This window comes from Chrysemys picta, chromosome 1 (genome assembly GCF_011386835.1).
Source record: "Chrysemys picta bellii isolate R12L10 chromosome 1, ASM1138683v2, whole genome shotgun sequence".
NCBI classification, from domain to species: Eukaryota; Metazoa; Chordata; order Testudines; family Emydidae; genus Chrysemys; species Chrysemys picta.
Genome location: NC_088791.1, coordinates 158,205,855 through 158,227,682, shown reverse-complemented (window position 1 = coordinate 158,227,682; position 21,828 = coordinate 158,205,855). Strand labels below are relative to the sequence as shown.

General features: G+C 42.2%; 2 protein-coding genes across 2 annotated transcripts in view; one reads left to right on the top strand and one right to left on the bottom strand.

Moving 5' to 3' along the window:
- LOC101940241 (putative protein ARB2BP) overlaps positions 1–21,828 on the bottom strand; it is a 260,593-nt gene that overhangs the window by 107,800 nt on the left and 130,965 nt on the right. The window lies entirely within an intron of this gene.
- IMPG2 (interphotoreceptor matrix proteoglycan 2) overlaps positions 1–21,828 on the top strand; it is an 88,020-nt gene that overhangs the window by 15,546 nt on the left and 50,646 nt on the right. The window contains exons 3-5 of the mRNA XM_065567523.1: positions 1,471–1,637; positions 21,527–21,558; positions 21,661–21,684. Coding sequence (XP_065423595.1) covers positions 1,471–1,637; positions 21,527–21,558; positions 21,661–21,684 — 223 coding nt within the window. The remainder of the gene's footprint in view (positions 1–1,470; positions 1,638–21,526; positions 21,559–21,660; positions 21,685–21,828) is intronic.

The following is a 21,828-nucleotide window of genomic DNA, read 5'->3' as shown; positions in this document are numbered from 1 at the left end:
GGTGCAGCATGGCAGCTGTTTAGCAGAACAATAGTTTATAGGTGAGAAAATGCAGATGAAAGGTGAAGGTAGAATGTAATTATCCCAGTAGGAATTTGGATAGGACACTGGGGTTAACATATTATTGGGAAAAGAGATATGGAGTCTTTCATGACTTCAAGTGACCTGAACCTCTGTTGTACTAGTACTTAAATGGCTTACATTACCATAGTATGAGAGTTCCTCACAACCTCTAATGTCTGATACTCACAACACCCCTGTGAAGTAGGGAAGTGCCATTGTGTCCATTTCACAGATGGGGAACTGAGGACTCGAGAGACTAAGTAAGTTACCCAAGTCACACAGGAAAACTGTGGAGATAAGGGAATTGAGTCCAGGTCCCCTGAGTCCCAAATTAGCACCCAAACCACTGGATCATCCTTTCTCCACTCTCTTGTCCAGTACGCATTGCCTCCAGCAACAAAGTGCCACCCGCTAAACCATGCCTGCTCATTCTTTTAGAAATGGACCAATTTTTAATTTTCTGCAGATTTTTTTCTATTGAAAGTTTTTTTTTCCACTTTTAAATTTGCAATTGTTATTGAAATTTCAATTTTTGGTGCGTGAGGGGGGGAATTCTGCCATGACACTAAACTACCAATCAAAATTGGTGATGCAAAAACTGAAAGGCAAAAATGCAAAATAATTAACCAAGCTAACTTTTTCATCAATCATTTCCATTGAATTACCTTTTTTACAAAATGTTCAAATATTCATTTTTGATACGGCTTGTTTTCAAAGGAAAATGTCCACCAGCTTTTCTGAAAAGGTATCATTCTTTCTGGAACTTTGGAAGGGAAAATACGTCATGGGAGTGACTATGTGACACTGCATGTTTTGGGAATATGACAATTTGCTTCACGTTCTACCTCTTTACTTAAAGAGGCCCTAAAGCATGTGAGATGCAGTGTTGTCTATTCTTGAGAAACTTGGTGTTTTTCTTAAAGCCCCACTGACTCCTGAAGTCATGTGAATACATGCAAATCTCAGCTTTAATTTAAGTTTCTAGCTCTCTTGGTTGCAGTGAAAGCTTGCAAATGTGAACCTTAGTGTTTCAAAAACCAGAAGGCAAATAAATGATTTTTTTAAGCCAATGTAATGGTTTCTGGGGTCTAACTCTTGATTTTCGAATACTTGGAGTTAGCAATACTGGAGATGTTTATATTTTCCAGAACACAGCATGTCAATGTGACTTTTATTTTAGATTAAGGAGAACAGCAAGCAAAGTAAGAACAAATATAAAGTCTCTATTAGGGAGGCAACAATGTGTGTCTTTTAATACATAAGATCTTCTATTCTGAATCCCCTTCAAAGGGGATTCATACAGGCAGACAGATGTCATAAATATTATTCAGAAAATAGAACTTTAGCTATCCACACCCACAGAGACCCTCCACCTTGTATTTATATTGTGTATTTCTGCTTCTCTAGTGTGCCAGGAAGCAGTCTGGGAGGTCTTCAAGACATTCTGGGATAGACTTCCAGCACATGAAGAATATCAGTACTGGATGAGTTTGTGTGAGGAAGGAACTATGAGCATATTTGAAATGGGCACAAACTTCAGTCAGTCTGAAGAGCACCAGAGCCTGATTAAGAAGGTAAGTGCATTAGGATGGGGTCTGGTTACCAAATCAGGAAACCAGTATGGATTGTTATGCTCCAGTGTGCGACTTCAAATGACAATTTTTTTAAAAAGTACATGTCTGAGTTTTGTGGTGCCTGGATTATTAATGTAGAGATACTGTGTTATGAAAATAAGGCACTATGCTCCCTTGAGGCAGAGCAAAACATTATGATGCAGAGGCTGTTGCTTTAATGAGTACCTCAGTGCCATTCACTGCAATGACCTGGCTAGTGTGTATGTGGGACCATTGCCTTCTACTGGATGGAATCAGACTTGTTCAGCTGCGTATCATAGGCTGTCTACAGCTAATAGAGGTTTTATTTCAGCTCAAATGGTAGGCACCTGGGGCTTCAGAGCAGGAGCCTCAGTTGAATTCTTGCTCTTACCAAGCTGAACAGCACAATGACAACACTGACATTCCGGTCACCACGTATTTGCTACACAGACATGCACGTGCGCATGATTTGCAAATGTGTGTGTTTGTAGACATTAGACTCAATATCCTGCCTAGAAAGTCTGTGGCCTTGTCTACATGGAGAGTTTACACAGATTTAACTAAGGGGTGTGACTATAAACCACTTCAGCTAAACTGGTGCAAACCCCTGTGTGAACACTCGTTATTTTGGTTTAAACCAGGTTTATTTTATCTGAAATCAGTTTGGCACAGCTTTAAACTAACCTGAAATAAGCCAAACTGCCATGTCATCCCAAGGGTTTGCACTGGTTTAACTAAGCCATTGCAAGTTTGTATGTATACAACATCTGTCTCTGTAACAATATTTGTTTAAAATGGTTTTGCAGTCCAGGCACATATTTCTTATTTGAAGGGAGTTGATGGTGGAATGTAAGAGGCCATTTTTCTTTAAGACAACAGTTTTTCATTAATGATGAAGGCTGTTCTAAGATGTATGGTGGATTCTATGATCTTTTTAAAGCCAAAAATCTCCATTACTTTTGAAGATTGGAGATTTGTGTGTGCTAATGAGTAAGTTCATGGTTGGGTAGACTTTGAGGAAGCTTAGGAACACAAGCCTATAGGATGTTTAATGTATTGGTTAGTGTGTATGTGTTCCTCTGCTGGTCAGAATATGAGACTGGCTCAAGTATTTGTCATGGTCGCTTGCTAGTGACTGACCCATAGGAGATGTAAGCCTGAACAGCACTACAGCTAATGGTGCTTCTATCTGTGCTCATGTGTTGGTTTTTGTAGATGGATGCTGGCAAAGTCCTGTTGTTAACCTTCATAAACATGTAAGAAATTTGGTAGTGTTGCAGTTATCCTTGGAAAAGTCTGCAACTAGATAATGAATGAAGTTTTAATGGAAAATTTTAAGGAAGTTAGTTTTTTATTTACATTTTGAGTGCATTGTTGAGCTACCTAAAGTATTATAGTGATATGGGCGGTGGAGAGTTGAAGGTTGTTGTCTTCTAGCCTTTACATATAAAGGCAGGCACAGTCTGATGCATCTTCATGCCCAATGTTGCTTCAATGTTTTGGATAGAGTGTTGAATATTACATGTGAAATCATTAAAGAATGAAGCATTTTAAGTCCAGCAATTAATTTAGGTTGAATTTTTTGTTGCCCATTCTCCTATACAAGGATGAGCAGAGGGTTGGACTAGATGACCTCCTGAGGTCCCTTCCAACCCTGATGTTCTATGATTCTATATCTATTCTCAAAAAGAACAGGAGTACTTGTGGCACCTTAGAGACTAACAATTTATTAGAGCATAAGCTTTCGTGGGCTACTGCCCACTTCTTCGGATATGCATATATGCATCCGAAGAAGTGGGCAGTAGCCCATGAAAGCTTATGCTCTAATAAATTTGTTAGTCTCTAAGGTGCCACAAGTACTCCTGTTATTTTTGCGGATACAGACTAACACAGCTGCTACTCTGAAACATATATCTATTCTACGATTCTAACCCTAGTTGTAACTGTGCCCACTCAACACTTATAAAATTCACAACATTCTTTATTTTATAGATATAGTATAGGATTGAGTGAACCGGGTCAGAAAAAATGACACACTTCCCTCTCCTTCTCTCCTTGCTTGTATTATAAAACATTTATAGGATCTGGAAACCCCCATGTTTCAGGCCAGAAGCTAGAGTACAACCTCAGAGTTACAAACACCTCGGGAATGGAGGTTGTTTGTTTGTAACTCTGAAATGCTCGTAACTCTGAACAAAACATTATGGTTGTTCTTTCAAAAGTTTAAAACTGAACATTGACTTAATGCAGCTTTATAACTTTACTATGCAGAAGAAAAATGTTGCCTTTACCCATCTTAATTTAAATAAAACAAGCACAGAAACAGGTTCCTTACCTTGTCAAATCTTTTTTTTTAATTTGCCTTATTTTTTTTAGTAGTTTATGTTTAACACTGCACTGTATGTATTGTATTTGTTTTTGGTTTTTTTGGTCTCTGCTGCTGCTTGATTGTGTACTTCTGGTTCCAAATGAGGTGTGTGGTTGACAGGTCAGTTTGTAACTCTGAGGTTCTACTGTACTAGCTAAAAGTTAGGAAGGTACTTCCTTTGTGGGCTGGCTGCCGTAATTGTCCCTGATGGAGATTCTTGCTCCTTCCTTTGAAGCAACTAATGCTGGCCATTGCCAGAGATAGAAAGTGGACTAGATGAACCGATCAGTGGTCTGATCCCATGTGGCTATTCCTATGTTCTTTCTTTCCATTCTTGCTTTTTCTTCTTTCTCCCCTTTTCCAAATGTCTCATCTCCCACCTCCTTTTCCCACTTTAAGAGCAACTTCTTTGAAGGCTCTGAAATGTCCTGTTATCCTAATATTTTTCAGCTTCATGGACTCCTGTTTTTTCATGTTCTGGCTAGGACTGGAACTGGAAATGCTGCAACACTGGTCAGATAGCCAACCAAAGTTCACTTAGTTAAGAGATGTGAAGAGTTCAGATAAGCAATACGGATAGGCTTTTGTGATGCTTTTCTGAACTGAAATCCATACATTTTGAGACTCCCCATCTCTAGCATATATAGTGCAACTAATACAATATTTTGTAATGGGGCTTTTCGTACAAATTGTCTCCTAAGATGCTTTGCAGAAGTGTTAAGTATATAGTTAGAGTTAAAAGAACATAGAGGGAGAGAAATGTAATAAAGTACAGGCAAGGGAAAAAAGATGTTTCCAGATGAGATTCAAAATAGATGTAGAGTCAGTTATATCCACAATTACTTTACAATGCTTGACAACAAGACGAGGCCATGTAAAAACTATAGAATAAACACTAGAAATCTGTGCAAAAATTCTAGCCTCGTGACTACAGTATAGTATGTTTTTCAAACCATCACCTAAGTCTAATATTTGGTGGCACTTTAGGATTGCACATTCCAGACTCAGACACTGAATGAGTAGTGGTATATTACATCTATGATCATATCATGAATCACATGACTGGCTCTGGGCACAAGAACATCCATCCACATTGTACTCTAAATAAATTATCTGCCTTTAGGTCCTTGCTAACCTTTTGTAGTTGAATTCCATTGAGCTCTCTATACAGCCTTCATCCTTCCCCACTTCATATCCCCATATTTCAGTAGGAAGGCCTAGAGCTCCTGGATTGCCAGAATTTGCCACTACACATGTTCACTGCTGTATTGACTCTTACCAGATCATTTTTGCAGTGAATGAGAGGGGAAATATAGCTGTGGTCACCTAAATCTACCACAGGAGGATTACCCTTTTACTACTCCAAAATTGCAACACTGCTAATAAGCCATCATTGTCTTTGTTGCTGTACATTTAAAGTTGGCTGCTTAAACTTTTTGGTGACTTGTATTGTACTGAATAGTTGACGTTGTCCTGGAGGCTTGTTTTAGCTGTTTAAATTACCAAAACAACAAGCATTAGCTGCTGGTTTAGCCACTTGTTGCGACCCTTACCTTTCTGGCTCATTTTTCTCATTTAAAGGTGACATTTCTTATTTCACATAAACGCTGCAATTTGGAATCTTCAGAGTATTGCTTTTTATTCTAAAAAGATGATGATGTGGTGTCTCCTCTACATTTATTCCTCAATTCCCTATAATTCCCTAATCACATGCAAAGGAACCTGGATCACTGAATTAACATCAGGCCTCTCTCTAGTCCTATATTAAGAAGATTAGAGGTGAGCTAATTGCCAGTACTTCCCTTGTTTCTCCTTTTAACTGTTGGAACATACTTATATGCCATGCAACTAGGAAACCAGGAGATATGCAGTCTGCTTCTGAGCTAACTTCTATTTAGGTTCTAGGTTAAAACTAGGTTGGAATTAGGGTTGCCAACATTGTATTTCAAAAATAAGGGACTGTTCTCTTAGCACCCCCAATCCACTCCTCCTCCTGATTTAATAATAGCCTTCATCCTTCCCCACTCCATATTTTAATAAATAATAATAATAAATGCATAAGCAGTACTTACCTAGATTCACCAGGGGTATTTCTTGCTGCTTTTTGCAGCACTCAGCAACTCCCGATCTTGTTGTACAGAGATGAAAAAATAAGGGACGTCTCTTGTAATAAGGGACTCGTGGGGAGGGATAGCTCAGTGGTTTGAGCATTGGCCTGCTAAACCCAGAGTTATGAATTCAATTCTTGAGGGGGCCATTTAGGGATTTGGGGCAAAAATCTGTCTGGGGATTGGTCCTGCTTTGAGCAGAGGGTTGGACTAGATGACCTCCTGAGGTCCCTTCCAACCCTGATGTTCTATGATTCTATATCTATTCTCAAAAAGAACAGGAGTACTTGTGGCACCTTAGAGACTAACAATTTATTAGAGCATAAGCTTTCGTGGGCTACTGCCCACTTCTTCGGATATGCATATATGCATCCGAAGAAGTGGGCAGTAGCCCATGAAAGCTTATGCTCTAATAAATTTGTTAGTCTCTAAGGTGCCACAAGTACTCCTGTTATTTTTGCGGATACAGACTAACACAGCTGCTACTCTGAAACATATATCTATTCTACGATTCTAACCCTAGTTGTAACTGTGCCCACTCAACACTTATAAAATTCACAACATTCTTTATTTTATAGATATAGTATAGGATTGAGTGAACCGGGTCAGAAAAAATGACACACTTCCCTCTCCTTCTCTCCTTGCTTGTATTATAAAACATTTATAGGATCTGGAAACCCCCATGTTTCAGGCCAGAAGCTAGAGTACAACCTCAGAGTTACAAACACCTCGGGAATGGAGGTTGTTTGTTTGTAACTCTGAAATGCTCGTAACTCTGAACAAAACATTATGGTTGTTCTTTCAAAAGTTTAAAACTGAACATTGACTTAATGCAGCTTTATAACTTTACTATGCAGAAGAAAAATGTTGCCTTTACCCATCTTAATTTAAATAAAACAAGCACAGAAACAGGTTCCTTACCTTGTCAAATCTTTTTTTTTAATTTGCCTTATTTTTTTTAGTAGTTTATGTTTAACACTGCACTGTATGTATTGTATTTGTTTTTGGTTTTTTTGGTCTCTGCTGCTGCTTGATTGTGTACTTCTGGTTCCAAATGAGGTGTGTGGTTGACAGGTCAGTTTGTAACTCTGAGGTTCTACTGTACTAGCTAAAAGTTAGGAAGGTACTTCCTTTGTGGGCTGGCTGCCGTAATTGTCCCTGATGGAGATTCTTGCTCCTTCCTTTGAAGCAACTAATGCTGGCCATTGCCAGAGATAGAAAGTGGACTAGATGAACCGATCAGTGGTCTGATCCCATGTGGCTATTCCTATGTTCTTTCTTTCCATTCTTGCTTTTTCTTCTTTCTCCCCTTTTCCAAATGTCTCATCTCCCACCTCCTTTTCCCACTTTAAGAGCAACTTCTTTGAAGGCTCTGAAATGTCCTGTTATCCTAATATTTTTCAGCTTCATGGACTCCTGTTTTTTCATGTTCTGGCTAGGACTGGAACTGGAAATGCTGCAACACTGGTCAGATAGCCAACCAAAGTTCACTTATTTAAGAGATGTGAAGAGTTCAGATAAGCAATACGGATAGGCTTTTGTGATGCTTTTCTGAACTGAAATCCATACATTTTGAGACTCCCCATCTCTAGCATATATAGTGCAACTAATACAATATTTTGTAATGGGGCTTTTCGTACAAATTGTCTCCTAAGATGCTTTGCAGAAGTGTTAAGTATATAGTTAGAGTTAAAAGAACATAGAGGGAGAGAAATGTAATAAAGTACAGGCAAGGGAAAAAAGATGTTTCCAGATGAGATTCAAAATAGATGTAGAGTCAGTTATATCCACAATTACTTTACAATGCTTGACAACAAGACGAGGCCATGTAAAAACTATAGAATAAACACTAGAAATCTGTGCAAAAATTCTAGCCTCGTGACTACAGTATAGTATGTTTTTCAAACCATCACCTAAGTCTAATATTTGGTGGCACTTTAGGATTGCACATTCCAGACTCAGACACTGAATGAGTAGTGGTATATTACATCTATGATCATATCATGAATCACATGACTGGCTCTGGGCACAAGAACACAGACTATCAATATATGGTGGTTAGATTAAAAAAAATTGGCTTTCCAGGAGAAGAAATAATTTGTTTTAAATAATGTTTATAAAACATTTTGTGACCTTCAGTTCTTCGAGTGTCCTCTGCATATTCCCACTTGTGGGATGCACCAGCTTGGACAATGGAACCTTCTGTTAGCAGTGCCTGCTAGAGCATTCACACACCCCTTCTCCCCATTCCTTGAGCATGTGCTGAGGGTGTGTCTATAAAAGAGAGCATAGTGTTGGTTGCCACCTCAGGTCCTTCCACCGCTAATGCAGAGTGTAATATATTTGTCAGTTATGATTCTGTAAAAGAGAGGGAGGTGGATTAGGAGTGTGAATATGCAGAGTGCATCTCAAAGAACTCCAGCAACCAGTAAGTAATCTTCTTCATTTTTTTCCCCATTGGTCCAACATTGTGTCATGGCAAGTGTGGAAAGGGGTAGATGTGTGACTACAGTGGAGAAATGCAGGAGTAATGAAATGGGCACCAGACTTGTTTCTGTTACGTTGTTGTAACATCCAGATGATGTTCACTTATCTGAAATTGGAAGTGGCATTTAGCTAATGAGGTGCGGATTTTGTTGCCTGTAGACTTTGGTCAGTTAACCAATCTGTCTCTCTCCAGCCCCTCTCAGCTGTAATTCTCTCATCCTCCCACTCCCACCCCTGAGCCAGACCTGCGATAACACACACTAGGCTTGATGCAGCAAAGCACAGATGTGGAGTGTTGCACATATAAACCTAGGCTAGAGCAGATTGATGAGCAGGACTCAGAGCACAGGGGAGACTGGTCCTGCATTAATGAGAGCACTTCTGTGCAGCTGCCAAGTCACTGCTGCCCAGTGGCAGGAAGCAGGCCAAAGCGGGTATTTGCAAGATGAGATTTGCAAGGGAGACCAGGAGATGGGATGGGATAGAGTAGCTGGATAGGGTATGCCTCATTAGCAGACTGAGAATCTCTTAAGCCCTTGACTTCTCAGACATGATCATTAACTGTCTATGCCCGGCCCTGATCTTTTCAGAGTAAGAAACCTGGAGGGACAGGAGGCATGAGTCTGATTTCCATGAAGTGCGGAGCCTGGCACTTAACCGTACTTGTGTCTGTGTGGAGTCTCTGCTCACGCTCATGATGAAGCACAACAATTTAGGAATGTGGACAATTTTAACGTCCAATTAAAAATAAATCAATAGTACACTCTGTTAGTTGCCACAATATAGGTAGCTGACAGGAATTTTAAAATAGTATGGCATGGGCTGGCATGGCGTGTGTGTGTGGTGGCCCCACAGACTTGCAGGGGCCAGGAAAATTGCATTATGTACATTTCAGAACATTTGTTACTAATCAGCAGCCGTGGAATCATAGAAATGTAGGACTGGAAGGGACCTCAATAGGTCATCTAGTCCAGTCCCCTGCACTGAGGCAGGACTAAGTATTAAGTTCTGTTAGTACATAAGACTTGTTAATGTTAAATCTTGACTGAGAGAGTCCTAATTTTTGGGACTGTCATCTGGGCTGTCAGCATCTCTTGTTTAGAACCCTCCACTGGGCTTTTGATGGGGCCCACTGCAAGTATATATAATACCAGTACACAGAAACACTGCTGTATATCGGTGATCTCTGTGGAATGTACCTGACACAAAACCTAAAAAGGAAGGCAATGAAAAATGAAGTCTACCACAGTACACACCCTCTATTACCCCACCCAGAGATGAACACCTCACAACTAGCACAACCACGATCCACCACAGAAAATGCACCGCAACCTTAACTATGCCCCAGTAAGGACACTAGCCTTCCAGCATCCCTTTCCCCAAATTCCATCCATCCATCCACCTCCATCACAAACAGACCAAACGCCCCCCTCTGTTGTCCCTTCACTTCACAGTTTTGTCACGTGATGCAGGTTTGGGAAGTTCATGCAGTTTCTGGTCTCTGTCAAAAGCCAACAGCTACTTCATAGAAGATCCTGGTTGTTGTAAACCTCCTGTTCTCCCAGCACATACGTTTCAGATATGATGAACAATGCTGACCATTTTTGCATTCTTTTAAAAACAAAACAGGCTACAGAACTGACGAAAGGCCCCAAACCTCTCATAACGTATGCATTTTTTGTAGTTTTGGGGCTAGAGGGGACCAAAATATCATGGGACTCAGAATGTGAATTTATTTTATGGCCAGTTTTAATTGAAACTAATCAATTGTTTTTTTTTTAACTCAGAAAATTCAAGCATCTTTTTCACTCCATTATCCAAGTTGTTAATGAAAATACTGAACAGCATTGAAACCAAGACAGATCCCTATGGGACCCCACTAGATGTGTCCTTCCAGTCTGACAGCAAACCATTAAAACTATTCTTTGAGTAAATTTTTTCAACCAGTTGTGCACTCGTAGTAATTTCATCGTTTACGTCTGAGAATGTCATGTGGGAATGTCAGTCCTTACTAAAATCAAGATATAATATATCTGCTGCTTCCTCTCTATCTACAAGGCTGGCAACCTCGTCAAAGAAGGAAATTAGGGTTTTTTTTGACAATCCATGCTGGCTATTACTTTTCACCTGCTTCTCCTTTAGGTGATTACAGGTTGATTGTTAAAAAAATTTTCCAGTATCCTTCCAGGAATCAAAGTTAGGCTGATTGGTCTATAATTCCCTGGGTCCCCTTTGTTCTCTTTTTTTAAAGATCGGTACTATGATTGCTCTTCTCCAGTCTCTGGTACTTCACCTGTCTTCCATGAGTTCTCAAAGATAATCACTAATTGTTCTGAAATTGCTTTAGTTAGTTCCTTAAGTACTCGAGGGCAGTTTCCATCAGGCCTTACCAACTTAAAAGCATCTAACTTACCGAATTTCATCTTGTTAATTTCAGACCAATTCTCCAATTTATCAGGGTCATTTTAAATTCCAGTCCTGCCCTCCAAAGTGCTTGCAACCCCACTCAGCTTGGTGTCATCTGCAAATTTTATAAGCATATTCTTCAAAATTCAAGCTTTATCCAGAGATTGTGATGAAAATTTTGGATAGATAAACTGTGTTTTTTTTTTTTTTTTGTAAAACAGAGGTTGAAGTCCCACTTTGAGTTCAGAATATAATGCAAATGTAACTGGCATTGCAATAGCTCTATCTTAATATTTTTTTGTGGGCACAGTTTTCAAACGTAGATGTGTGTAACATGGTGTGCTAGCCCTGAAAAACAGGCAACAGGCCTGGCACAACAGGCCAGGCCTTCCTACAGATTTTGTTCCAGGAAGATGCCATTCTGGGAATTGTAGTTTCAGGGAGTCAGGTAACAGGGAGTAGGAAGGCATGTCAGGAAAGGATGCCGGACTGTATAAATTTGAGGGAGACGTGAACAGACCCAAGAGGCAGGAAGGAAAACAAAGAATCCCAGAGTGGGGAGAGTTGTTTATCTGGTAAAGGACTCAGTGTGTGAGCCCCTGGACCACGTGGTGAAGGCTTAAACTTGTCGTTGAAAGGGCTGTTCATTTAGTTGTTTTTTTGGCTTCCATTACGCCCAGAAGTGGCAGCTTTTTTGGTTTTGTCAGAGGGATAAACTACCCTGACAATGAGGGAAACTGAGGAGGCAGTTGGTGAAGTAAGCAACATGCCACAGGATGCTTTAATAGCGTGTCCGAGACTCCATTAGCATGCTAAAATAGACACTTAGACATGGTAAATGTACATTTACGTTGCCTAAATTCTGAACTGAGTGTTCAAACATAGGATTTAGTATCCCATGAGGGTGATATCTAACAGCTTATCCCCTTACTGTCGTTTCTGACCTGCTCACAAACATTAATGAATTTATTCTCATAACTCTGGTGAGAATCAGGGAAGTACTATTCTCTCTCCTTCAGTGCTGCCATCTTTCTAGCTAAACAACTCTATTCCTCCAACTCAATTGAATCTCTTGCCGGCAATCCCAGCTACCTTTTTGCCGCCTTCGACTCAGTCCTCAAACCTCCCCTTCTCCTGCCTCCATTTCTCTCTCTGCACAGGATCTTGCTGGTTTCTTTTTTCTTTAATTTTTTTTTTTAATAAAAAAATAAATAAATAAGTGACCTTCCCATTCCCCTCCTACAACTCTCTCCTTCTTCCCTGCCACAGATGCTTGTCTGCTCGCCTTCACTAACTCCTCTGCTTTCTCCATTACCCGCTCCAATCCCATCTTCTGGACTCCCTTGCACCCGTTCTGATCCCTTCCTTTATTAAACTTCTCTCCTCTGGCTCTTTCCCATTACAAAATAAGCATGCTTTAGTCTTTCCCCTCTTAAAAAACCCACCCTTGACCTCACTTGCCTTTCCAACTACCACCCCCATCCCTCCTCCCTTTTGTCTTTAAGCTCATTGAACATGTATTCTGCGGTTGCTGCCTGGAATTCCTCTTCTCCATTTCCATCTTTAGACCCTCTCCAATCTGGCTTCCATTCCTGGCATTCCACTGAAACAGCTCTTGCCAAGGTATCTAATGACCTTGTCTGAGCTTTGGCTAGGACGCATACTCCATCCCCATCCTCCTTGACCGGTCAGCTGCATCTGACACCGTTGACCATGCTCTTTTTCTTGAAATCTTGTCCTCTGTTGGCTTCCATGACTCTGTCTCTCCAGGTTTCCCTCCCACCTCTCTAAGTGCTCCTTCAGTGTGTCCTTTGGAGGAATCCTCCTAATTTGTCCTCCAGCTTTCTGTGAGGGTTCCACAAGGCTCTGTCCTTGGCCTCCTTCTCTTCTGCCTCTACCCCTTATCTCTGGGCAATCTCATCTGTAAACACAAATTCAACTGCCATCTCTATGCTGATGACTCACAGATATACCTTCGTACTCCATATCTGTCTCCTTCTGTCCAAACTACAATCTTGGCCTATATCTCAAACATCTCCTTGTGGATGTCTAGCCATTAGCTCAAGCTCAACGTGGTTAAAACAATGTTCCTAATCAGTCCCCCAAGCCTTGCCCCCCCTTCTCTCAATCACTTGTGGACACCATCACCACCCTACCTGTCACTCAGGTCCTGGGCATCATCTTCAACTTGGACCTGTTTCTAGGTTCCAGCATCCAGACTGTCTAAATCTTGCCGATTCTTTCTGCATAACATCTCCAAGATACGGCCTTTCCTACCCCTTCACATAACCAAAACTCTCATCCTGGCTCTATCATCTCACATCTTGGTTAGTGCAACTTCCTTCTCTCTGGTCTTGACAAATGCCATCTTGCCCTGCTCCTATCCATTCACAATGCTGCTGCAAAGATTTTTTTCCTAGCCTGTCACTTTGACCACGTCACCCCTCTTACTGCATCCCTTCACTGGCTCCCCCTTCTCTACTGCATGAAATATAAGCTGATTGTCTTCATTTTCAAGGCCCTTCACTGCCTAGCTATCAGCTCTCATTGACTCTCAAAATGTCAACTCATGCCTCCATTTGGCCAATGATGTCAGTCTTCATTGCCCACTTGTTAAAATTTTAAAACAAGCATCTTTGTGCTATCTCCCAGGCTGCCCTTCCTGGTTGGAAGGAGCGCCCCATAAACATTTGAAAAGCTACCTCCTTATCTTCCTGCAAATCTCTCTTTAAAACTCTCTTTCGCCATGTTGCCTACAACATCATCAGTGGTAAGACTGATGATGTGCTGTTACCACTCTCTATTATGCTGAAACTTTCCTCTTGCTGCCTGGTGTAGTTCTGTATCTGTCTGTCTCTTGTCTTATTCTTAGACTGCAAGCTCCTTGGGGCAGGTACTGTGTTTTTATTCTGTGTTTGTACAGCATGTGCACCATGGGTTCTTCAAGTGCTTCTCATGTCCATTCCATTGTAGGTGTGTGTGCTTGCCACATGCACCAATGCCAGAAGTTTTGCCCTCAGTGGTATCCATAGCGGACTGGCTCTGGCACCCTCTGGAGTAGTGCCCGTATGGTGTGGTATAAGGGGCACCCCCAGCCCCTCCTCCCTTCAGTTTCTTCTTACCGCCAGTGATGGTGCTGGAATGTCTCCTTGCCTCGGCAAGGTTTCTCCTCTCAGCTGCTCATTGGGAACTTGGTTGTATATAGTTGTTGAAAAGTTAATAGTTTTAGTTCCCTTTTAGTGTTGGTTGTAGTCCTGGACGGGACTTGGCATGCCCAAGTCCCCAGGCTTCAAACCCTGTGACTGTTGCAGAAAACCCACGCCAGTCAGTGATCCCCACAGTAGCTGTTTGAGGTGCTTGGGGGAAATCCACCTCAGCAACAAGTGTCACATTTGTAAAAGTTTTAAACCTTGGACCGAAAAGGAGCGGGACATTCGCCTCCAAGTACTCCTTATAGAGTCGGCACTTAAAGCGGCACCAGAGCCATCCAGATCGGACACTGCTCCTAGCACTGTGGCCTCGGTGCAGCGCGTGCCGCTGGCACCAACTTTGGACCGGCGTCAATCCCCTTCCCTGGTATCAGCTAGAAAGCAAAGAAAGGCCGGGAGGGGACCTTCTCCTGCATCTCGTAAAGGGAAGGAATGGCCGGAGGAGAGCAAAGACCCATAAGGGGCAGTTCTTCACCTCCGGATGGAGGTCGGGCACCATCTCCCGCTGAGCGGGCTAGCCCACTCCAGGACCCACCCTGGGAAATTGCAGAGGCATTCAGTACTTGATGGTGCCATCCACACCGGAGGCCTTTCAGGCCGCGAAGGACATTTTGTCCCTACCAGCGCTACTCACACCGGCCACAGAGGTGCCCAGCTCCAGGAGAAAACCTGCCTTGGGACCCTTTCAATGGTCCCCATTAGTGCGGCACCACTTCTCACCGCAGGGAGGGTCCCACCAGTGCTCACCTGCACATAGCCACCACGCTCTGGACACGGGCTGGCCCACTCATCAGCAGGGCCGCTGAGAGCGGGTTCGGGTCCCGGAGAAAAAAATGTTTCGGGTCCCCCAGCAAGGGTGGACTGGTTAAACAGGGCCGACAAGAGGGGGGGAAGCCGGATCCCAGGCCCCCTTCTGGACCGCTGGCCCCCAGTAATTTGTAACCCTCGTCGGCCCTGCTCGTCAGAGCCCATGGCATCGGTCCCTGGACTCCGGGCAGCACTCCTCAGGCTCAGGAAGATGATCACCAGTGGAATGGCGCAGACCTGCAGAGGTGCATCACCCATCCCCGGTGCCAGGAATGCCCAAGCCACTCTCAGTGTTTGGCACTGCTCCAGTGGTTCAACCCGCCGGTCCAGAGAGCCCCATTACTGGTTGCCGGAACACCAGTATGGTTCGCTGTGCTGACGTTCCCCTGTGCGGAGGCCTACTCGCCCCTGTTCCCACTCGATGGACTGCTCGCTAAGCGTCAGGCATAGATCGCCAGGTTACCATTGCTGATCTGCCGAATGCCACTATCGGTCACCAGAATTGCAGCGCCGAGGGTCACCACTCTCATGGAAATCTTCAGCTGAGCTCCAGGGTCGGCACCAACGGGACCGGGATTGTCAGACGGCCTCGGCATCATACTGGTCCCCCGGACGTGGACCTTCCTCCTTGGGCTCTGATAGCGAGGAAGAGTCCTACCAGCGGGTCAAGGCCACCCATCAGAGGCACTGTTTTCCCCCGCAGTTCCTCCTGGTGCAGTGTGGCCTCAAGGCCAGTGGTCTGCCCCCTTGCACCTCTGGTAAACATCCTGGGGGTTTCCACAGCCCATGCAGGGGCATAGGTTGGTCTCAAGGGCATCAGACAAGCAGTCAGTGATGGTCTCCCACCCGCCCCCCAACACAGAGAGAACCCCACAGTCACCTGGCCACAATAGAGGTGCCCATGCAGGAGACGATGGAGGTGGCAGAACCGCCAGTTGCCCGCCTCCTCTTCATACTTGCCTGACGAGGCAATTACGGCGCCCTCTCACCCAGTCCCTCAGGATGACACCCACACTCATCAAGAGCTCTTAAAAAGGGTCGCTTCAAACCTGGTGCTAGAAGCCGAAGAGTCGTTTGCCCACCCCGTTATACCCTGTAAAATCGGTATTAAGAGATCACTCTTCTCTATCAATCTCTGTTTTAAAAGACTACCCCTCCCCAAAGTGTTCCAAACATCATAAGTGTTCTGCTTGCCCTTAAGTAGACAATAATCTTTGTTAAACAACCAACTTTTCTTGGCCCTTTGATACACTTTACTTTCTGTACATAATGTGTGGACCTTCAAAATGACTGTGAAGTAATATACTTGAACTTTCCATGGGCTTTTAAGAGCTGAAGGTTGGGCCATATATCATTTAGAAGGTCATTTCGTCTTAGGATTTACAATCAAATCTCAGATTTTATCTATCTCCTTAATGTCGCAAGGTATCCATGATCTCCACACAGGCAATATGTAGGCTTTTCTTTTTCTTTGTAGATGTGCTAGAAGTGTAGTAATAAACTCCGTGAGTAGAACTCACTAATTTTACAATTTATGTATTAGTGAATATACTCGTTCATTGACTGGGTCAATCTATTATTTTTACAATAACCATCCAGAGCATATTGTAGCCTAATTTAAGGCCATCAATCTACAATCCTTACTCAGGCAAACCTCCCATTGAAGCTAATGGAGGGTTTGCCCAAATAAGGACTGCAAGATCAGATCCTAAATAATTATTTAATGCCTGTATTCCTTAATAAAAATGTGGATATGCAGATGTCTTTGTAATGACACAACGATATTCCCGTATGTATTACTGTGGGTCTCCTAACCAAGGGTGGATTAAGGGATAATCCAGCTGCTTCATACTGAGATTCCAGTTTAAAGCCAATCATGCAGCATTAAGCTCCACAAGTTTGCTACAAAATTGAATGAGAGGTCGATGGCTTTAAATTGCATTTTAAAATGTAAACATGAAGGTGGGGGACAGCACGGTATGCTTCTAATTTTAGATTTTGACATTTATGAGCTGTTGATGATGATGATATTTTGTAAAGTAGAAAAGATTTTTAAAATTGCAAGCCCAGAAAAACTACTGAGAGATTACTATTCAAAAGTCCTCATTTGCCAGTAGTTACTACACAATGGTATCTGACATGCTGCAGTTATTTACTGTTCTAAATTTAGAAAACATATATAGTGTCTTAAACCGCGTGTTAGCTGCACAATTGGGTTGGGTGTTGACCATGCTGGCAGTGGTTTTCTGAAACGCTTCGCCTTGTTAGCATGTGTTGATCCTGCTGGGAAAGAGTTAAGTGGGTTCTGCTGACTCACTGAGACAGGGGGCTTGTTTCCCCACCTGGATATAAGAGGAGTGTGAGTGGCTTTCTAGAGAAATTAAAGGGAGCAAAGATATAGGATGGGGCTGGGCAGTCTCTCTACGCCAATGGTTTTTCAACCTTTTTTCATTTGCAGACCCCTAAAAATTTTCAAATGGAAGTAACGAGTCCGGTGTCACCTTAAAGACTAACAGATTTATTAAGCTTTCGTGGGTAAAAAAATCTCACTTCTTCAGATGCAAATGGAAGTGCGGACCCCTTTGGAAATCTTAGACATAAGCTCTGGACCCTCAGAGGTCTGCAGACCACAGGTTGAAAACCACTGTCTATGGTAATGACAATCTTTCCTGGACCCCTTAGATATAGTCTGTGGACCCCGAGGGGTCCGCAGACCCCGGTTGAAAAACACTGCTCTAAGCAGTTAACTTTGGGGGCGTGGGGAGGGGGTGGAGAGGGCTTGCACTAAACTTCATTATCATATTCCTAAATGTTTTGTTCATAAAGCCATATCACAGGAAAGGGTTGAGTTTTTGACACTTTGCAATATGTTGTAGAGCAGGTTGGGAAAGCCACCTGTTTACAGTCCTGTATCAGAGAGAGAGAGAGCATAATCTGCTCTATCCAGAGTGACAGCATACAGTACATGTGCCATCACATCAAAATACTGCTGGTAGGTTTTATTTTATGCCTGCTGGCCTTGACCAGGTTTAAGCGATCTAAAGAGAGAAGCATTTTGGTAAAATACGTTTTTGCGATATAGCATTCATGTGTCACCTTATAATAAATGATTAAATCATAGAATCATAGAATATCAGGGTTGGAAGGGACCTCAGGAGGTCATCTAGTCCAACCCCCTGCTCAAAGCAGGACCAATCCCCAACTAAATTATCCCAGCCAGGGCTTTGTCAAGCCTGACCTTAAAAACCTCTAAGGAAAGAGATTCCACCACCTCTCTAGGTAACCCATTCCTAAACATCCCCCACTGCAACTTGAGACCATTACTCCTTGTTCTGTCACCTGGTACCACTGAGAACAGTCTAGATCCATCCTCTTTGGAACCCCCTTCAGGTAGTTGAAGGCTGCTATCAAATCCCCCCTCATTCTTCTCTTCTGCAGACTAAATAATCCCAGTTCCCTCAGCCTCTCCTCATAAATCATGTGCTCCAGACCCCTAATCATTTTTGTTGCCCTCCGCTGGACTCTTTCCAATTTTTCTACACCCTTCTTGTAGTGTGGGGCCCAAAACTGGACACAGTACTCCAGATGAGGCCTCACCAATGCCAAATAGAGGGGAATGATCATGTCTCTTGATCTTCTGGCAATACCCCTACTTATACAGCTCAAAATGCCGTTAGCCTTCTTGGCAATAAGGGCACACTGTTGACTCATATCCAGGTTCTCGTCCACTGTAACCCCTAGGTCATTTTCTGCAGAACTGCTGCCTAGCCACTCGGAATGGGGAGAGGGATTATTAATAGGCTACTGAAAATTATTTGTTCTGTGAATTTATGAAATATTAATGTTCAGAGTCTTCTTATCTGATCTCAGACCATCTCCCCACATCACAGTGTGCACACGTGGTCCAGGTAGGAATAGGAAGTGAGCATTAGTTATGTAGGTGTGATGGGGAGGCATGTGTGCAGTGTATAAGCTGTCCTTGCTAGCAGCTGCTGTGCTTCTCCCATGCGCTACTTCTTCAGTGTACACCTGCCATTCCATGGTGCTCCAAAAGGCACAGGAAGTGAAGGTGGGAGCTGTGACCCTGCTTCTCCCTCGGCACTAGCCCAAAGAATTAAAGGGATGGTCCCACTTAAGGGCTTCTGAACCCTAGGAAGAAATGGAGGGCAGGGTGGAGGAGGAGAGCAAAATAGCTGCAATGGCCTAGTGCAAATTGACTTTTTAAACAGCTAGCTAACCCTTCTCTAACTTAGCTGTTTCTAGAGATGTCACTTCTTTGTGGCTGAACTAGAATTCTTCTTTTTCAAAACCTGGCTCTTTTTAAACACATGAAATGTTCTGGATCAATACATAGTGACATTAGTAAAAACTCAATTTTCTTTGCCCACGGTTCCTAATGTACTGCACCAACTGCAGAATGGCAGATCTTGCATCTTTAAAATGTTCTCTGTACCTTTAAAATACTACCAACGTTCATGTTTGCATGACAGAAGGTCGCAAAGATACTTTAAAAGATGCCATAAACACAGTTTAAATACAAGAAATGGCTAAGGCTGTGAAACAAACTGACCAAGACCAGAAAAGATTTGGACTGCCTAATATTTTTGTGAATAAGTAACTTAGTAAAAAGATCCTAGAAAATGTATAATTCTGGTATCCCACACGTTCCTCAGCACCATGTTAAGCTTTGCTCATTGGGGATAGAGCTAGGATTGGACTGGTTAGAGTTGGGATTGGATCCGTTCTGTGTAGTCAGGCTGTAGCATTGGTAAAGCCTTATTAAATCCATTGCTGGGAAACCCCAGTCCTTTGCATGGAAGGTGCACAGTATTTTGTTTGGATCCTATATCATTTTTATTTGTAATAAATGTACTTTATTTTACATCATATTTTAACACTTTCTTTGCTGGCCTTCCATTGCCCTGCTGTGATGCTGCCATTCATTAATATGCCATTAGAATCAATAGAACATCATCATTATTGATGTATTTGGTTTCAGTCATGCTCATAATGTGCTAGACACCTCTAAACACGAAATAAGACGCAGTCCCCCTGTCCTAAAAGACAAACAGACAAAGGGCCCCACACTAAGTAAAATGGTCATGGCGGTAGTTGGCCATGTTTGGTAATACATTTTAATAAAATGAACTATTTTTTTAATAATATAAAATTTCCAAGTACTCACAACCTAGCTATAATCAACGTTGGAAACCCTTGCACATTCTAGTACATTGTACTGTACAGTGTAACCTGTACTGAGTACCACCTCCTCTAGGCCAGCCCTCTCTCTTAAGGAACCATCTTAAAGAATCCCTAAGGTTTCCAGTACTTTTTTTTTGTTAAACTTAAGTTAGATCTACTTGTACTAGGCAACCTATTTTTGTTGGTCTCTTGGATGGTTGCTTAAAACAGGTCTCATGCTATCCTAATACTGCACAGTAAAGAATGATATCATAGCTTTTTAATTGAAAAGTATAATTGTTCGTATTTACACTGATAATGAAAGAAGAAACTCCACATTTCTAAGTGGTGCTCTTATATAGGTAATTACATTATAATGTGCCCAGGTAAATACTATACCAAGCAGATCCACTGGGATACAGCATTGCTCCAAAACTGCTGTCTGGTGTTGCTTGTTCGAACTTCTACATGGACAGCTTGTCCCACGCAGCATGGTTTGCTCTCCATTTCTACAAATCTGCAGAGCTGAGTGAAGAAACTCCTGTGACTACATCACAGAAGCGAATGTTGATAATGCCATGTGATTTTTCCATTCAAAAATCTGAAAAATACTCAGGGGAGCTGCTTGTGGAGTGCAGATACTCCCTTGCCTCCAATATGATACAAGTAGAAGATTCCCCCCTGCCCCACGTAAGTCACTCATACAAACCAGCCAAGAATTGTAATCTAATCCGAACCAAGTGAATTTAATCTTTAATTGTATTTAAAAGACACATGCATTTTTGAATTCACAAACTCAGCAGAATTAACACTTTATTTCCTGAGATGTGAGTGAAAAGGAAAAAGTTAGTTATAACCCTCATCTGATCTCTAGCATGGACTCTGTAGGATAGCAGAGATTGAATCTAATGTATGTTTTTTGGATTAACTTTTGTCGTATTCAGTGTGTGTATATTAAAAAATCTCTACAAGATTGTTGAAAAGATAACGGTCAAGATTTTCAAAAGTGACTAGTAATTTTGGGTCCTTGAGAGTGCTTGAAAGGTCCTGATTTTCAGAAAGCGATGAGCATATATCTGAAAATCAGTGCCCTTTAAGGTGATTCAGGTTGAGCACCCAAAATCACTATTCACTCTTGAAAAATTTGGCCAGTTTATTTTCATCAGGTGCTTTAATAATAAATATACAACTTGTGTCTGTGTTATCAATGTTAAAATATTTCTGGGAGAAATTTTTTGGATGTTAAATAAATTCCATTTTAATTCTTCCTTCAACTTACTTGGAATATTCTTTTTTTTCCAGAAACTGTCCTATATGAAAGAAGCAATGGATGGGTGAGTATTTACACTGCCCTGTACTTTATACTATCAGGTAACAGCTATAAAGCTGAGTCGTGACATTTTGTAAATCTTTCTCTCGTTCTGGTTTCTCGCCAGTGCCTGCAGCGATTGGTCCTGTGGGTAAGTCATTTTTACTTTTTAAAGCTTGTGGCCAGACCCTGCTTAATTTAGTTTACACACTGCAGATTTTGTTGTTAGTCTTAAGCGATAAAGGGTGAAATTCACCCTAGTGCAGAGGACTCAGAAGGACTTAAGTAGTATGGG